Source organism: Doryrhamphus excisus, chromosome 15 (assembly GCF_030265055.1).
Source record: "Doryrhamphus excisus isolate RoL2022-K1 chromosome 15, RoL_Dexc_1.0, whole genome shotgun sequence".
NCBI classification, from domain to species: Eukaryota; Metazoa; Chordata; class Actinopteri; order Syngnathiformes; family Syngnathidae; genus Doryrhamphus; species Doryrhamphus excisus.
This window is the reverse complement of record NC_080480.1, coordinates 18,436,336-18,452,070: the sequence shown is the minus strand read 5'-3', so window position 1 is coordinate 18,452,070 and position 15,735 is coordinate 18,436,336. Positions and strand designations below refer to the sequence as shown.

Below are 15,735 nucleotides of genomic sequence, written 5' to 3'. Positions count from 1 at the left end.
TTGACTGAAGATGACCCCTCACCCTGTTGAAGGGGGTGGGGGGGGGGGGGGTTATTGCTGATTATTATTATTATTGCTGACACTAACTTGGTTGGGTTGGGTGTGATCCAAGATGGCTGACTAAGGATGGTCTCCATCTTTTATTCGTACCAACACAAACACAACACACCGTTACACGCAGCACCGTACCGCACGAGAACCGAGGTGAGCGCAATCATCTGGAAAGGTCTGACTGGATTAGCAAGAGTCGTCAGGACGATGCAGTACAGTCGTACCTCACTGCCAACTACACACGGAATAATATTGTGATACTTGTGGATGTATCACATGCAGTATTACCACAATAGCGTTTACTTGAGCGGAACATTTCTACTGCGTTTTGCCAACAAAGTCCCGACTCCTGACTCGTAGTTTGTTCAACTGAGACTCGGCGACGTCCGCTCGCTCTTCAGCCGCCTCCAGTTGGTGCTGCAGCTTGCGGAACCTTGCTACGTGAACGTTGCTTTGTTCCTCCTGGGGTAGCAGAATACAAGAAGGTCATCAGGTGACCATCAGGTGACCATCAGGTGACCATCAGGTGACCATCAGGTGACGTGGTCATCACGTCATTCACGCCGACTCACCGCCTGGTCACACTGCCGCTTGTACGCTTTCACTTTCAGCTGCAGCTTGCTGACCAAATCCTGAAGCCTCACCATGCTCTTCTTTTCTTCCTCGCCCTGAAACACAGGAGAAGGGTCCACGCTTTTTGGGGGGCTGTCTTTGGAGGGTCCAGGATGCCCAGCGTGTCCTTCTGACCTGAGAAGCCAACTCTTTAATCTTCCTCTCATATCTGCGTACTCCTCTCATGGCTTCACTGCCACGTTTCTGCTCCGCTTCCAATTCATTTTCCAACTCCTGAACCTGGAAAAAAGACGGTTGTTCCACAGAAGGATTTTGTCTTCTTGGTCGAGGACTCTTCTTACCCGGGCCTCCAGCTTCTGGAGCTCCTTCTTTCCTCCTCTCAGAGCTAGCTGCTCCGCCTCATCCAGACGCAGTTGGAAGTCCTTTACCGTGGCCTCCAGGTTCTTCTTCATCCTCTCCAAGTGAGCGCTCGTGTCTTGCTCCTTCTTCAGCTCCTCGGCCATCATGGCGGCCTGCATGAAGGATTTGTTTCTCCACCGCTTCCTGGTTTCATTGACAGAGTGATGAAGCTTACATCTGTGATGGCTTTGGTGGCCTTCTCCTCAGCGCTCCTGGCCTCCTGGACCATGTCCTCCATCTCAGACTGCAGCCGAGCCAACTCCTTCTCCGTCTTTTTTTTAGCGTTCAGTAGTCCAGTGTTCTGCTCCAAGCACAATATTTCTTATTTTAATAACTACTACAGAAATATACTACTGTACTACTAAGTACTGCATCACAAGTTGAAATATCTCCTAGCACCTTCTCACCTGAGACTGCAGAAGCTGAGTCCTCTCGCTAACTTCCATCACTTCCTGCTCGGCCAGCTTGCGGCTACGCTCCGACTGCTCCAGGGCCGTCTTCACCTCCTCCATCTCCACCATCATCAGACTGTGGCGTCGCTCGGCGATGGCCAGCTGCTCTTTTGAGTCTTCCTGATTGTGGAGCTCCTCGTCCAGGCGGACCTGAGAGTCCTGGACACAAGAACATTTTGTTCACACGAAGGGATCCGTTTGCTTCTCTACAAGAATCTTGCAGACCTTCAACTGGGTTTGCAGGTTCCTCAGCTGCTTTGTGGCGTCAGATGCCTGGTGGTTGGCATGGCTGAGCTGGATCTCCATCTGGTTCATCTCCCCCTCCATCTTCTTCTTCACCCGAACCGCATCGTTCCGACTGCGTGTCTCAGCCTCCAGCGTGCTCTGCAGAGCGTCCACGGTTCTCTGGTGGTTCCTCTTCAGCTGCTCAATCTCTTCTTCTTTCTCAGCCACCTTTCTGTCCGCTTCGGACTTGGTCTGGTTCAGCTCCAGTTGGAGGAGCAGGATTTTGGCCTCCTCATGTTCTAGAGAAGACTGCAGAAAGAATAACATCCACCCTGAAGGGATCACGCCCATCAAGGTGATGATGAGATCAGCACAAACCTCAACCTCCTCAAGAGCCGCCCGAGTGTCTTCCTTCTCCTGCTCCGCTTGCTTCGCCACTTTGTCCAGCTGGTGGATCATTTTAGCCGACTGCCCAATGTTCTCGCTGATGTCCAACATCTCCTCTGAGTGATAGAGTCAGAGTAACCATCTCTACATCTCCAAGAAAAAGACAATGCCATGTTTCACTCTTACGCTGAAGCTTTTTATTTTCTCTCTTCATGCTCTCCAGGAGATCCAAAGCCTCCTCGTAGGAACTCTTCAGTTGGAAGAGTTCGGTGCTCAGAGCTCTGGACTCCCTCTGAGACCTTTCCACGTCCGCCTGGCTCTCCTCGTATTTCTGCTTCCATTCAGACAGGACCTACGAGAGTGGGAAGCTACCAATGACCTTCTAAGCCTGACCACACCTACTTTGTTGTAGCATCTTCTGCCTGACATCATCATGTTTGTGGGACCATGCTCGTTACAAGAGAAACATCTCCAACGGAAACCTCGGTTCTGTCCGAATACCTGGTCGAGGTTTCTCTGTTTCTTGTCCAAGGTGGCACTGGCCGCATTTGACCTTTGGAGCTCCACCGTGAGGTCCTCCACCTCAGCCTGCAACTTTTGCTTGCTCTTGTCAAGTGATGCACTTTTGACATTTGCTGCTTCTGTCAACTCCTCAGACTCCTGCAGCCGCTGGGCCAGCCTCCTCCTGTGGACCCCACAGGCACGGGATGAGGGGGCGGACCTCAGTGGGACCAAAACCATGCACAGTCCTCACTTTGCCTCCTCAAGTTCCTCTGTGCGCTGGATGGCGTCCGTCTCGTATTTGGTTCTCCACTGGACCACCTCGCTGTTGGCCTTGGAGAGGCAGCGCTGGAGCTCGGCCTTGGCCTCCTGCTCCTCCTCGTACTGCTCCCTCAGCAGCTGGCAGTCATGACGGGAAGACTGCAGGCTGTGGACCAGGGTACTTCTTGCCTGGAAAACACAGCATGCTTCTCCAGCATCTTCTCCAGATCTGCTTTGGAGGACGTCTACAGCAACTATGATCCAACCGTATGAAGAACAAACCAACCTTAGCTTCTCCATCCAGACGTCTCTTCAGTTCTTCAATCTGTTGACTGCTGGCGGACCTGGTCCTGCTCATCTGGCTGAGAGCTCCTTCCTTCTCTTGCAGCACACGGGAAAGTTCACCTACAAAAACCATAAGCCGCTTTCAGTCTGGTTTTAGAACCAGGACCTGATCCAAACGCTCACCGTTCTCCATCTGCAGCCGCGTGTTGACTGAGGTGAGGTCCTTCAGCGCTTGCTGGGCTTCCTCGGCTTTGGTCTTGTACTCGCTTGCCTGATCTTCCAGGTTCCGGCAGGTCTTCTCCAGGTGGGACTGGGAAGTTCAAAATTCAGAACCGTATCTGATGCAGGAAACCGATGGCCGATGATCTCTTACCTTGCTCTTCACAACGTTCTCCACGTGGCTCGCCATGTCCTCCAACGCCATCTTCAGCTCCAGTTTCTCTTTTTCAACTTTCTGCTTGACTCGTTGCAGATGGTCCATCTGGTCGCCGAGTTCTCCAACGCTGTCGGCCTGTTTCTTACGCAGCGCCGCGGTGATGGATTCATGTTGGAGGGTGGTCTCCTCCAGGTCGCGACGCAGCTTCTGAAACTCAGCCTCACGCTTCTTGTTCATTTCTACCTGAGCGGCGGTGGCTCCTCCGGCCTCCTCCAGCCTCTCGCCGAGTTCCTCCAGGTCCCTCCAGAGCTGGGACCTCTGCTTCTCCACTTTGGCTCTGGTGGAGCGCTCTGCTTCCACTTGCTCTTCCAGTTCCTCGATACGAGCCTGGAACATCGGATCCATGTTCACCACATTCCCAATCCACCACGCTTGGAATATGTCCGGTGTTTAAAAACCTGAAGTTCTTTGGATTGTTTTTGGAGCTGAGCGGTGAGGACTTGCTCATCCTCCATTTTGGACTGAAGGTTGATGGACTCTAGTTCTTTTCTGGAAAATAAGCAGCGTTAGCATCTTGGACATCCAGGAATCACAAACAGAACTTCAGTTGCTCACTTGACAAGTTTGGCCTCCATCTGCTGCCTCTCATTCTCCAAGTCCACGATGGTCTCCTGAGACAGCTTCATGTCTCCCTCCAGCTTTCTCCTAGATCTTTCCATCTCAGCTCGCAGCTGCTTCTCCTGCTGCAGTGAGCCCTCCAGCTGATGGAGAGAAGCAATGATAGACATCACGCAATAATTTTATGAAGATTGAAAGAAGTTCTACCTACATCATCAACCTGCTGCTCCAGCTTCGTCTCGCTCTTCATCAGAGCCTTTACTTTGTCCTCCTCAGCCTGCAGGTCATCACGCATCTGCTGGTGGACCTCCTGCAATGATTTGTTCTCCTTGGAGAATTTCATCAGGTTCTCCTCCAGAGTGGTAACCTCCTCTACCAGGTTCTTGACCTACGAAGAGAAAGCTTGGAGCTGAGACTGTCAGTGAGGGCATGGACTCCAAGGACTGTTGACAGGCAGGCACCTTGGTTTCACTGGCATGTTTCTCCTTCTCCACTTTGCCCACCATCAGCTCCAGATCTTCAATGTCGTGTTTGAGCTCCGAACATTCATCCTCCAGCTTCCGCTTCTTCGAGGCGAGGTCAGCGTTGATCTCCTCTTCCTCTTCCATCCTCTCAGACGCTTCTTTGATTTTGGCCTCCAGGTCGATCTTGCTCTTTATCAGACCTTCACACCTTTCCTCGGCATCGCACAGGTTCTCTCGCTCCTGCGGGACGTGGGCCACATTTAGTTTTAGAGATCTGGAAGTGGTCACCACCAACTTCACGAAAACGATGTTTTGCAAAACGATTCTTAAAAGGCATTTGAACGTTGACTCCTATTTAGTTTCCTGCTTCTGCACCAAATTCTAATTGTGTCAGTGAACCGTGTGGGTGGTGCCTTCACACACTGCTTGAATTTGAAGGTGAAGATCGTTCTTCTCCTGGATGAGCACCACTGTTTTCTCCTCCAGCTCCTTCCTGCGCGCCTCCGACCTCCCCAGCTCCTCCTTTAGGCCCGAGACCTCCTCTTTCATGGTCTGCATCTCTTTCTCCGCCTCCGCACAGCGCAGCAGGGGCTTGATCTTGAAGAAGAGCCTCATCCAAGGCCAGTTCTTCACGCTCATGAAGGAGCGGATGTTGGACTGGAGGATGAAAATGGAATCTCTGCAGAGTGGAAGAAAACGGAAAAGAGCGAGGTATCTGTATCTGCTTTACAGACGCCAACCTCGTGGCAGGAAACAGGAAACCTCATACAAAGATGGCCGCCATCTTTGGCTCCCTAATAAATTGGCACGTGACTTTCTTAAAGACCTTTTCTTTGTCATCTCCTTCAGCTTCAGCCTGATGACGTAACCTCTGGCGACAGCCTGGATCCGAGTCATCAGCACCGCCAAACGCTGGTCTCGCATCTCCTCCAGAAGACCCAGAAGGCCAGCCTTGAAGAAGACCTGGAAGGAATGGACAGCATCGTTGCGAGGAGAAGAGCCTTCTCGTGGAGCATCAATGCTTTCTTCACCTTGGTGTGGCCAAGTCTGTACTGGGCGTGGTCCACGTCCATGGAGGACAGCAGTTTCTCTGACGCTTTCTTGCTGTCCATGAACTGTCCCTCTGGGATGGCGCTGGCGTTCAGGATCCTGTACCTGCATGTAGTCCAGCATGATGGGGGGTGTGGCGTGTGTCATCATACCGGATGCGGTACCTCTGCCTAAAGTCTCCGTAGAGGATCCTGCTGGGGAATCCCTTCCTGCAGATCCTGATACCTTCTAGGACACCGTTGCAGCGCAGTTGATGCAGAACCAGACGGTGGTCCATCGACCCTTCAAGGACAATCCACCTGTCATCCTGTCTTCAGACACGTGTGTGGTCTTACCTGGAGTCTTGGTCTCATTGGGGATGATGCACCTGACAAAGTGAGGGTGCGTGGACCTGAGGTTGGCCATCAGCTTGTTGAGGTTCTCCTGCAGAAGGTCATCACAGAAACATGCCAGAACGAGAGGTCCATGTTCATGTCACACCTCCATTTATTTTATCATCTGATGGCCACCATATGACACCTTCTCCTCATCTTACCCTAAAAAGTGCGGAGACCGTCTGGAAGGATGAAGCCTTTCTCTTGTAGCTTCTCTTGACTCCATCTCCTACAAAAAGAGTCCGCTGGTGGAATGCGTTCTCGTTGGAACATCGCCTTTCATGGACGAGCACCGACCTTCAGCCGAGGCGTACGTTGCAAAGAGCTGGGAGAGCAACCTGAGGGATGCCTTCTGGTACAGCTGCACCACGTTGTCGTTCAGAGGGTCCTTGTTCTTCTCCAGCCAGCCGCTGATGTTGTAGTCCACCGTGCCGGCGTAGTGGACCAAGGAGAAGTGAGCCTCCGTCTTTCCTTTGGAAGGTTTGGGCTTCTGGAAGATGCTGTTCTTGCTCAGATGCTGGTCGTAGAGTTTGTTCTTGAAGGACACGTCCGTCGCCTTTGGAAACATACACTCCTCTTCCAGGATGGAGAAGACACCCAGCGGCTGTAGGACACAAGTTATTGATGGAATGTGATGAACTCATGACTTCAGACTAGAAGATGCTAGATGAAGTATCTACTGAAATTAAGAAAAGGTGATTTTGGTGTTGAAATGATTGAAATGCGTTTAGAAGGCCAAAGCCTGAATCTTCTGATGTCTTCTGAGAAGATGTCAACCTTCTCAATCAGCTGGATGCAGGCTGCCAGGTCCATGCCGAAGTCGATGAACTCCCAGTCCATCCCTTCCTTCTTGTACTCTTCTTGCTCCAGCACAAACATGTGGTGGTTGAAGAACTGCTGCAGCTTCTCGTTGGTGAAGTTGATGCACAGCTGCTCCAGACTGTTCATCTGATGGAAACTCAGACTTCACGTAGGAACATTTTTCAAACTTGCAGGGCTGACTCGTTCGCTGCGTCACCTCAAACATCTCAAACCCGGCAATATCCAGGACACCTATGAAATGCTGCCTCGGGAGTTTGGTGTCCAGCTGCTGGTTGGTCCTGGTGACCATCCACAGGAACAGCTTCTCATACACGGCCTTGGACAGGGCGCCCGTAGCGTTGTTCACCTGAGAACCAGAGTGAGAACCCGAGCATGACGTCACGTGTCGGTATGGTCACGTGTTGGACCTGGTGAGTACCTGCTGGGGCGTCTGGCCTTTGGTCACGTACTCATTCCCGACTTTCACCCGAGGGTGACACAGCGCTTTCAGCAGGTCGGCGGAGTTCAGCCCCATCAGGTAGGCCACTTTGTCGGCCACTGTGGGACGTATGGAGGAGGTCACACGGGACGTATGGAGGTCACACGGGACGTATGGAGGAGGTCACACGGGACGTATGGAGGAGGTCACACGGGACGTATGGAGGAGGTCACACGGGACGTATGGAGCGGGTCACACGGGACGTATGGAGGAGGTCACACGGGACGTATGGAGGAGGTCACACGGGACGTATGGAGCGGGTCACACGGGACGTATGGAGGAGGTCACACGGGACGTATGGAGGAGGTCACATGGGACGTATGGAGGAGGTCACACGGGACGTATGGAGGAGGTCACATGGGACACTTGTGTGTCCAGGAAGGTGTAGCTGGACTCACCCTCGGTGCCGTCAGGTTCTGCTTGTTCCTCACGCTGCTTCTGCTTGAACTTCATGTTCCCGTTGTGCATCACAGCTCCAGTCAGCTTGTAGATGCCCAGTTTCTCCTCCAGGTTGAAGCCCAGGATGCCGATGGCGCTCTGGTGGAAAGGACTCGGTGCTTCACCTGCTTCAGAACGATCTCCTCACGGTAAATAGTTCTGCTGACTCACATCGGTGGCCATCATCTCCTCCGAGTCGTCGATGCCCAGCACGGTGATCTGGCCCTGGCTGATGAAGGGATAGTCGTAGGGGTCGGAGGTGATCAGCAGCATCTCTGCAGAAGAAGAAGAGCAGAGAGTGTCACCATGTTCATCTCATGAAGATTCATCTTCAATGAGACTTTACCCTTGAGATCCGGCTTCTTGTTTGACAGGATCTGGTAGAAGATGTGGTAGCTCCTCTCAGCTGGCAGCTGGAAGGTCACCCTGGATTTTTCCAGCAGGTCTTATCAGACACGGAGCCAGAGAAGAAATAGGGATTACGTCGTGGAGATGTTCACTGACATGGTGCTGCATGGTGGGACCTACAGGTTTCCATATCGGCCGATGCCAACTTGCCCTTCGTTCCAAAGTGGATGCGAATGAATTTCCCCTGCAGAGACATTTGGCATCCTCGTGATGATGGCGAGCGTGACATCATCATCATCATACATCACGCTCAGCGCTGGAGCTCACGAATCGAGAAGAGTTGTCATTCCTCACGGTCTTGGCATTCCCAAAAGCTTCCAGCAGAGGGTTGGCCTGGATGATTTGATCCTCCAGTGTTCCCTGGTGATGATGCAATCAAACTCTGCAGATATGCTTGGAATGATGAAACATCTAACCGTGAAGGGGAAAACCTGCACGTTGCCAGGAAGCTGCTCCTTCTTCCTGGAGTCTCCGACCGATGCAATTGTTGCAAAGTACTGGATCACTCGCTTGGTGTTGACTGTCTTGCCCGCGCCGGATTCTCCACTAACACCAGGAAGACACCAGGAAGGCACCAGGAAGGCACCAGGAAGACACCAGGAAGACACCACGAAGGCACCAGGAAGACACCAGGAAGACACCAGGAAGGCACCATGAAGACACCATGAAGGCACCAGGAAGACACCAGGAAGACACCACGAAGGCACCAGGAAGACACCAGGAAGACACCAGGAAGGCACCAGGAAGACACCAGGAAGACACCAGGAAGACACCAGGAAGACACCAGGAAGGCACCAGGATGACACCAGGAAGGCACCAGGAAGACACCAGGAAGGCACCAGGAAGACACCAGAAAGGCACCAGAAAGGCACCATGAAGACACCATGAAGGCACCATGAAGGTACATGAACTTACGTGATCAGGATAGATTGATTCTCTCGATCTGTAGAAAGAGAGGACATTGGGTTGGCTTTGATCTTCAAGTATGAGGAACTGATCTCAAAGAACATTCTGGTTTGTTGATCCAGAAGACACTGGATCGGACACGGCAAGTACCGCCGTTGTGGTTCATTCCTCCGCACCAAACCCGTCCGTGCAATGCCGCTCACCTGTGAGCATGTACTGGTAAGCGTTGTCAGAGATGGAGAAGATGTGCGGGGGGGCCTCCTGGCGCTTCCTGCCACGGTAGGCGGCCACCACCTCCGGGTTGTAGACAGGAAGCCACTTGTAAGGATTGACCGTCACGCAGAAGAGACCCGAGTACGTCTGGCAAAACCACGGAGACAAAAAGAACACGGCTGAAGAACCTCAGGAGGCGTCTGCTGCTCACGTGATGAACGTCTGCTCTGCGTGCTCACGTAGATCATCCAGGAGGCGTAGCGTTCCTTCAGGTTGAAGAGCACGGCGGGTTCATGGAGGTGCGTCAGCAGAGCCATGTCTTCTATCTTGTCAAACTTTGGTGGGTTCATGGGGCGAAGGTCATCCTGGTGCAGCGTGACCACCTGGAGCGAGAACTTAGCGATGGACATGCAGTGACGGGCACTTGTACAAGCACAATCATGATAATAATAATATTAATATTCATAATAATAATAATAATGCAGCTCTCAGTGAAAAGAGAAGCTTGGCAAAGGTGAAAAAACCGTGGGCCCACCTTGCCGCCGTCCTTCTCCACGGTGACCATGCTTCCATCTTGGCTCTTGATCTTGCCCTTGACGTACTCGTGCTTGGGGTCGGGCACAAAGACGGCCACTTTGGCATCAAAGGGCACATTCTGGGCGGCGATTCGTTCGCGTTCTGTTTTGCGCAGGTAGGCGGCGGCCGCCCCGAACACTTCCATGTCGGCGTCACTCATGTTCTGTGGTCTCCTGGGTGTCCCTCAGCGTGATGGCCGGGCTGAGTGGTGTCACACTCACCTGAGCGCCGCTGCTCTTCAGGAGACGTGCGGAGGTTTGACGGAAGGAAAGTCGGCGGTGAGAAGCTGAGGGTAGTCGTGAGACCCCAACGTGGCCCCCCCACCAGACCCCAGCAGCTTTTATACCTCCTTCACGTTGCATCTGCTCTATTTGGGGCCCGACTATGTGTTCTTCTATGTTTAGCCATCTTGGGGCCCTTCTACACACGTTAACCCTTTGGACCCGGCATTAAAAACCAATGACCAGCTTACAGGCTTTGGGGGCCCCAACAAGACCGGCCTCATTTAGTGGGATCACAGGGGATTAGGGTGTTTGGGTGTGTCGGGGGCCAGACTGAGGCCCGGCGCATTCATAGCAGTTATTCCTCATCACGCATGCTGGTGATTGCTTTAATCCTCCCAAAGACAACTGTCTGAACATGCCGTCGTGTCCTCCTGTTCCTACGCTACTCCACCGCGCAGAAGATCCCGTCTGCACGTTTACTTCCAAACGCTATTATTATTATCGTCATAGTCGTGTTCCATGATGAGGAGCATGTCAGAGATGTTTGATGATGTGATGGTTGTGCTGGAACCAGCTGCACTCTGTTTGATGGATCTCCACTTTCAGGACCACCATGGGGTTTTCTCCGCACAGCCGTGAGATGGACCATGTCGTCTGCTCTGGATGAGAAGGTCAGTGAACAGTGCTTAACCAACAATGACGGAGGTCCGCCAAAGGTCTCATTGAGTGGTCCGCTCTAACGACTCCAACGACTTAGGGTCGGAATGCCCAGCAGACAGTGAGAATGACTTTTTAAAACGCGGCGATTAGTTCAGAAGTCCGAGCGCTCTGTGTCGGCTCGGAGCTGCAATGGAGGCTGTTTGCTTTCCTAAGCCGCCTTCTAAAGGAGGACCACAACAGCTGGGAGCGCATTTTCTTCCCAATCCCTGCACGGTTTTTCTTCTTCTAAACGATGACATCACTGTCATCCCTCAACTGGAAACACGTGAGGTTGCAACGTGATGGGCAGAATTCCCCAAAGTGCACTTTTCCTTTCAGGCCGAGGGCTGAGCTCCGGACTTCCAAAGCGTCAGGGTGCAGTGTTTTCCTGAGTGAGCACCGGCGGCGCTTGTTGACTAGCTGTTTAGCTTCCTGTGCCGTAGTAGTGAAGTAGCGTGTTACAGACATCGGTACACGATAACGTCCACTGTCACCAGTGATAATTAGCTCATACTGGACAATGCCATGTATGTGGTACGTATATATACTATATATTTATTTATGGTGGAATTACCCAAAAGTACTTCAACTGTTAGCGTCAACAAAAGCTAGGTAGTTTTATGTTTTGCCTTCCTCTACCTGGACTGAATCCTCCGACACCTAAGCGGTGGTAGTAGTAGTAGTAGTAGTAGTAGTAGTATTAGTACACATAAGCCACGTAGCAGCACTGAGCCACCCCTAGCGATGATGTCATCACGCCACACGCACCATCTGTGACATCACGGCTTGAGTCCTCAAAGCCAACGGCCGCCGTTGTCGCAGATGAAAGATGTTGCGCATCGTAGACAAAGGGGTTGCGCGCGCCGCGCTCTTGCTGGCCGCGGTCGGCGTCGTCATCATCGTTGAGTTTACGGACGCCAACATGTCAGCGCTACCTCTGGAGTGCGACTGCCCGCATCCTGTTTGCCACGAGGTCTTCTCCAGCAAGAACTCCAGCTACCAGCCTTTGAGCATTGTCGGAGAGGGACGCTTCGGAATCGTGGCCAAGTGCCTCAACCTGAACACATCGGATCACGTGGCGGTCAAGCTGCTGAAAAGATGCAACATGAACAACTTCCTGCAGGAAGTGCAGGCTCTCCAAAGGATCCGCTTCCTGGACAAACACAGGAACAGCGTGGTGAGGTTCATAGAACACTTCATCTTCCAGGACTTTCCCTGTCTGGTCTTTGAGATGCTGGACAAGAGCCTGGAGGACCTGATGACGGAGCGAAACATGACGCCGCTGAATCTGCACCAAATCCGCCCGGTCACGTCGCAGCTCCTGATGGCGTTTGAGGCCCTGCAGGCGCTCGGGATCACTCACACGGACCTGAAGCCCGACAACGTCATGCTGGTGGACCACCAACACGTGCCCTTCCGCGTCAAGCTGATCGACTTTGGCTTGGCCCACCCGATCACGTCGGTGCACACGGGCATGACCCTGCAGGCCCAGGCCTACCGGGCCCCCGAGGTGACCCTGGGCCTCCCGCTGTCGGAGGCCATCGACATGTGGTCGCTGGGATGTACCATCGCGTACCTCTTCTTTGGCTTTGACCTCTTTGATTGCACGTCTCTCTGCAACAGCATGGAGACCATCTGCCATCTCTTTGGTCAGCCTGGAGATCATCTTCTCAACCAGGCCAAGTACACCAGCGACTACTTCACGCTGGACGCAGACCACCGATGGACCGTCATTTCCGCAGGTATGGAGCCGGCCATATCTCGGTTTAATCTCAACTCGGGCTCCACTTTTGAAGACCTGGCCATGAGGTTCCTGCAGACCACCTCCACGGTGGAGTACGATGACTGGCTGAAGTTTGTGTGTCTTCTAAGATGGCTTCTGAGCGTGGACGCCAGGAGCAGAGCCACTCCCAGACAAGCTCTCAATCATTCTTTTCTCACCATGGCTCACCTGATGGACGACTGCTCCTACAAGGAGACCACGCTGGCCTGCATGATGGTCGCGCCCATCGACGACTACATTGCGGCTCAAGGCAGCCGCGACGAGGAGACCAACTGTATGGAGGAACTGGACGGAGAAGGGGAACCCGAGGCGCTGGTGGACTTTGACGTTGAAGACGACGCAGACTGGTTGGTGGACGCTGACGGTGTGGTGGTTCTTGACAGCGAGGAGGACGTTGATGTCTTCGAAGAGACTACCGGGCTTCTCGTTCTTCATGCTGCGCTGGTGGGCCTGGATGTGAGGAGGACTTATGATGGTGACATTGAATTGGCGGAGGACGATGAAGATGCTGAGAGCAGAATCGTCAGTGAGCGTTTAGCAGAGGAGGAAGCTTTACTTCCTTGATGATGGAGTCCACACCGAGGATGAAGCTGCCTTCAAACGTGACCTTCTGAGTGAGGACACTGGAGGAGTCTGATGCTCCTTCATCATCCACACGCCTGATGACTTTATTTTGAAGTAAACCCTGACAAACACACAAACAAGTTATGATCTTTCCATTTGGGCATGTGGTGGTCACCTCGGACTCGGGTCCACCGAAGCATGCCCAGCCTCAGCGAGGACAAAACCTGAACGCAGCAGGACAAGAACGTCTTGACAATCACTGATCAACAGCGTCTGCTCATCACATACGAGCGCCACTTGGCCATCACATCATTTTTCTGTCTTGTATTTCCTCATGTGGGCCGCGATGGCGTTGGAGATCTCCACGCTTCTTTTGTTCTGACCAAAATAGTCCACAAACTGTCCATCGGGTCCAACCAGGTACATGATGATGGTGTGGTCCACCTGAGGAGAAGATGAGGTGGGACTGACAAGAAGCTCTTTCACCGTTTGATGCATGCTGCTTCCACGCAACTCACAATGTAGTCGTTGTCTTCGTCTTTGGGTCCTTGGCTGTAGTAAACCCTGTAGGACCTGGACACCTGCTCCACTTGAGCGCTGGTCCCCGTCAGGCCGATCAGCTTCGGGGAAAACTCTAGAGAACATCAGAACAACATCAGACATCTCGTGTTTGTGCCTGAAGGCAACTCTTTGACATAATTGCCAATAAAAGGAGAAGCGACTGTATTCATGGTGGGCTGCCACCCGTGAGGGACCCCGTTGGGGTGGCATCGAGTATTTGCCGTATTTGTGTACCTTTGACATACGTGGCCATGGCTTCTGGCGTGTCCCTGTCAGGGTCGATGGTGATGAGGATGGGCGTCACTTTGGGTAAGGACTTGATTTTGTCTGCACAAAGACAAAGCGGGTGTTAGTTGGCATCGCAGCCCCCCCCCCCCCCCCCACAGCAGGTCCACGCATCGCATAAATCCACTACTGCAACTAAGCGCTACACATAACACCCAACTTAAAACTTATTTCCTGATGCCCGCAAGGCATGCTGGGTAGTCCAGCATCAACAATGTGAACTACGAACAATCAAACAGGGCCACACTTTGGGCACCCCTGCTCTATACGGACTAGAACTTTCCACAGGCTGCCACCGACAGGGCGGCACGCCTTACCAAGGTCCTCCACCACCTCCATCATCTTCTCCAGCTCGTCCGGGCAGATGTCCGGACAGTGAGTGAAGCCGAAGTAGATGAGGATCCACTGGCCCAGGAAGTCATCGCTCTTCACCTCCTTCTTGTGGTGATCCACCAGACAGAACGGCCCCCCCAGCGCCGGACGTCCTATCGACCTGTTCCTCTCCTTTTCCATCACTGCAACAGTTGAAAGCGTTAGGGAGACGTGACGCACACGTCCTGCTGCACCGCTTCACGTACGTTCTTCCTTTTCCCTCTTGAAATACTTCATCCCGCCAAGCAGCGCCCCCCCCATGGCCAAGGTGATGGCTAAAGACTTCCACGTCACAGGCTGCAGGGGAAACAGTGGGGTTAGCGGTTTCATTATCGACACTTCCTCCTGACAGTACCGTCTCTCCCTCCTTTGCAACGACCCTTCCAGTGTGCAAGACAACCACTGGGATGAAAGGCGCTTTTATTTCATCTTTTTATGGTTGTATTTATAATAATAATAATAATAATACTAATAATAATATGTCCCTCATGTGTGGACAGTGTGATATAAACCAATACTCCACGTCATCGCTGTCGTAGGGATGGACCTCCTAGTAGAAGATGGCCACCAGTATTCATTATTAGGATGATTATTTTACAAATGTAGCTGTCAGTGTTGGGCTGACAGCGCCCTCTGTCGGTGGCAATAACATCATCAGAGGCATTGGAGGTCGAACCTTGGTGGACTTTAGTAGAACTTACCCCAGACTTATTTGATGTGTCGTGAGGTGGAGGAGGAGGTGTGGAAAACAGTCTGGAGCTCAGATGATGTCGACATGTTGTTGCTCTGCAGGAGTGACGCTAGCTCACATAAAAAAATCAATTACTTCATCCATTCATCACACTTGACTCACTCCACATTGTCAGCATCGTTGCCTTAATTGTCCTAAAGTCTTTTCGTGTAGTTGTAGTAATGTTTGATCGTGTAGCAATGTAGTAATATGATAAATGAGCAGAAGGTTTCAAGTATCTAAAGGATAGATAGTGAGGTATGTTTTGTAACTAGCATGTGCTAGCTTGACCTACCCGGCAGCAGGAGCTCCTTGGCGGTGAGAGCGAGTGTGTTACCCCGGTCTCTCCCCGAATGACACCGTGAAGAAACCGGACTCTTTGGAAGACTTTAACGTCGCCGCCGAGCAGCGTGCGGCCAACACGGAGATGCAAAACGCTCAGTGACATGTTTCTGCACCGAAAGTTTACAAAACGGCAACACTGCTTTCACCACGCTGCTCCCAGACCAGCTATTCGAGCCGCAGCAGGGCGGCAGAGCCACTTGTGCTGCTCTCAGATCAGTGAACGGGCGGACGCGGAAGAAGACTCTTCTTCTGTCTCTTGTCATCCACTTAGGTTTCTGCGCTGCCCTCTGGCGATTGTAGGAAGAACTACATTGC

At 52.5% G+C, this 15,735-nt stretch overlaps 2 protein-coding genes across 2 annotated transcripts; both read right to left on the bottom strand.

Moving 5' to 3' along the window:
* LOC131102831 (myosin-8-like) lies at positions 1-11,920 on the bottom strand. The gene is made up of 38 exons (XM_058048401.1): positions 9,817-11,920; positions 9,521-9,664; positions 9,272-9,428; positions 9,078-9,105; positions 8,594-8,708; positions 8,430-8,522; positions 8,283-8,346; positions 8,101-8,199; positions 7,926-8,029; positions 7,715-7,853; positions 7,257-7,375; positions 7,035-7,184; positions 6,794-6,964; positions 6,314-6,620; positions 6,178-6,245; positions 5,978-6,065; positions 5,807-5,924; positions 5,624-5,747; positions 5,419-5,555; positions 5,016-5,271; positions 4,590-4,832; positions 4,340-4,516; positions 4,126-4,271; positions 3,969-4,059; positions 3,508-3,897; positions 3,318-3,444; positions 3,136-3,254; positions 2,842-3,038; positions 2,589-2,772; positions 2,274-2,439; positions 2,079-2,203; positions 1,701-2,009; positions 1,431-1,634; positions 1,199-1,324; positions 966-1,136; positions 799-903; positions 624-719; positions 1-513 (listed from the first exon to the last, which is right to left on the bottom strand). Exons 1-38 carry the CDS (start codon positions 10,015-10,017, stop codon positions 370-372), a joined length of 5,802 nt encoding a protein of 1,933 aa, XP_057904384.1. The 5' UTR covers positions 10,018-11,920; the 3' UTR covers positions 1-369.
* Positions 11,921-13,207: 1,287 nt separating this feature from the next.
* On the bottom strand, positions 13,208-15,637 carry LOC131102908 (protein SCO1 homolog, mitochondrial). The gene is made up of 7 exons (XM_058048591.1): positions 15,371-15,637; positions 15,047-15,145; positions 14,552-14,642; positions 14,291-14,488; positions 13,923-14,015; positions 13,646-13,761; positions 13,208-13,571 (listed from the first exon to the last, which is right to left on the bottom strand). Exons 1-7 carry the CDS (start codon positions 15,521-15,523, stop codon positions 13,437-13,439), a joined length of 885 nt encoding a protein of 294 aa, XP_057904574.1. The 5' UTR covers positions 15,524-15,637; the 3' UTR covers positions 13,208-13,436.
* Between the last annotated feature and the right edge of the window lie 98 nt (positions 15,638-15,735).

Bases quoted from the DNA above. Each gene is read 5' to 3' on its own strand.
- LOC131102831 (XM_058048401.1), bottom strand. From the start codon at position 10,017: ATGAGTGACGCCGACATGGAAGTGTTCGGGGCGGCCGCCGCCTACCTG. The intron at 3,445-3,507 runs GTAAGAGATCAT...TGAACTTCCCAG, and splicing joins AGAACGTTGTGAAGAGCAAG to TCCCACCTGGAGAAGACCTG. The intron at 720-798 runs GTCAGAAGGACA...CCTGTGTTTCAG, and splicing joins TTAAAGAGTTGGCTTCTCAG to GGCGAGGAAGAAAAGAAGAG.
- LOC131102908 (XM_058048591.1), bottom strand. From the start codon at position 15,523: ATGTCACTGAGCGTTTTGCATCTCCGTGTTGGCCGCACGCTGCTCGGC. The intron at 14,489-14,551 runs GTACGTGAAGCG...CAACTGTTGCAG, and splicing joins CAAGAGGGAAAAGGAAGAAC to TGATGGAAAAGGAGAGGAAC. The intron at 13,762-13,922 runs GTACACAAATAC...GATGTTCTCTAG, and splicing joins CATGGCCACGTATGTCAAAG to AGTTTTCCCCGAAGCTGATC.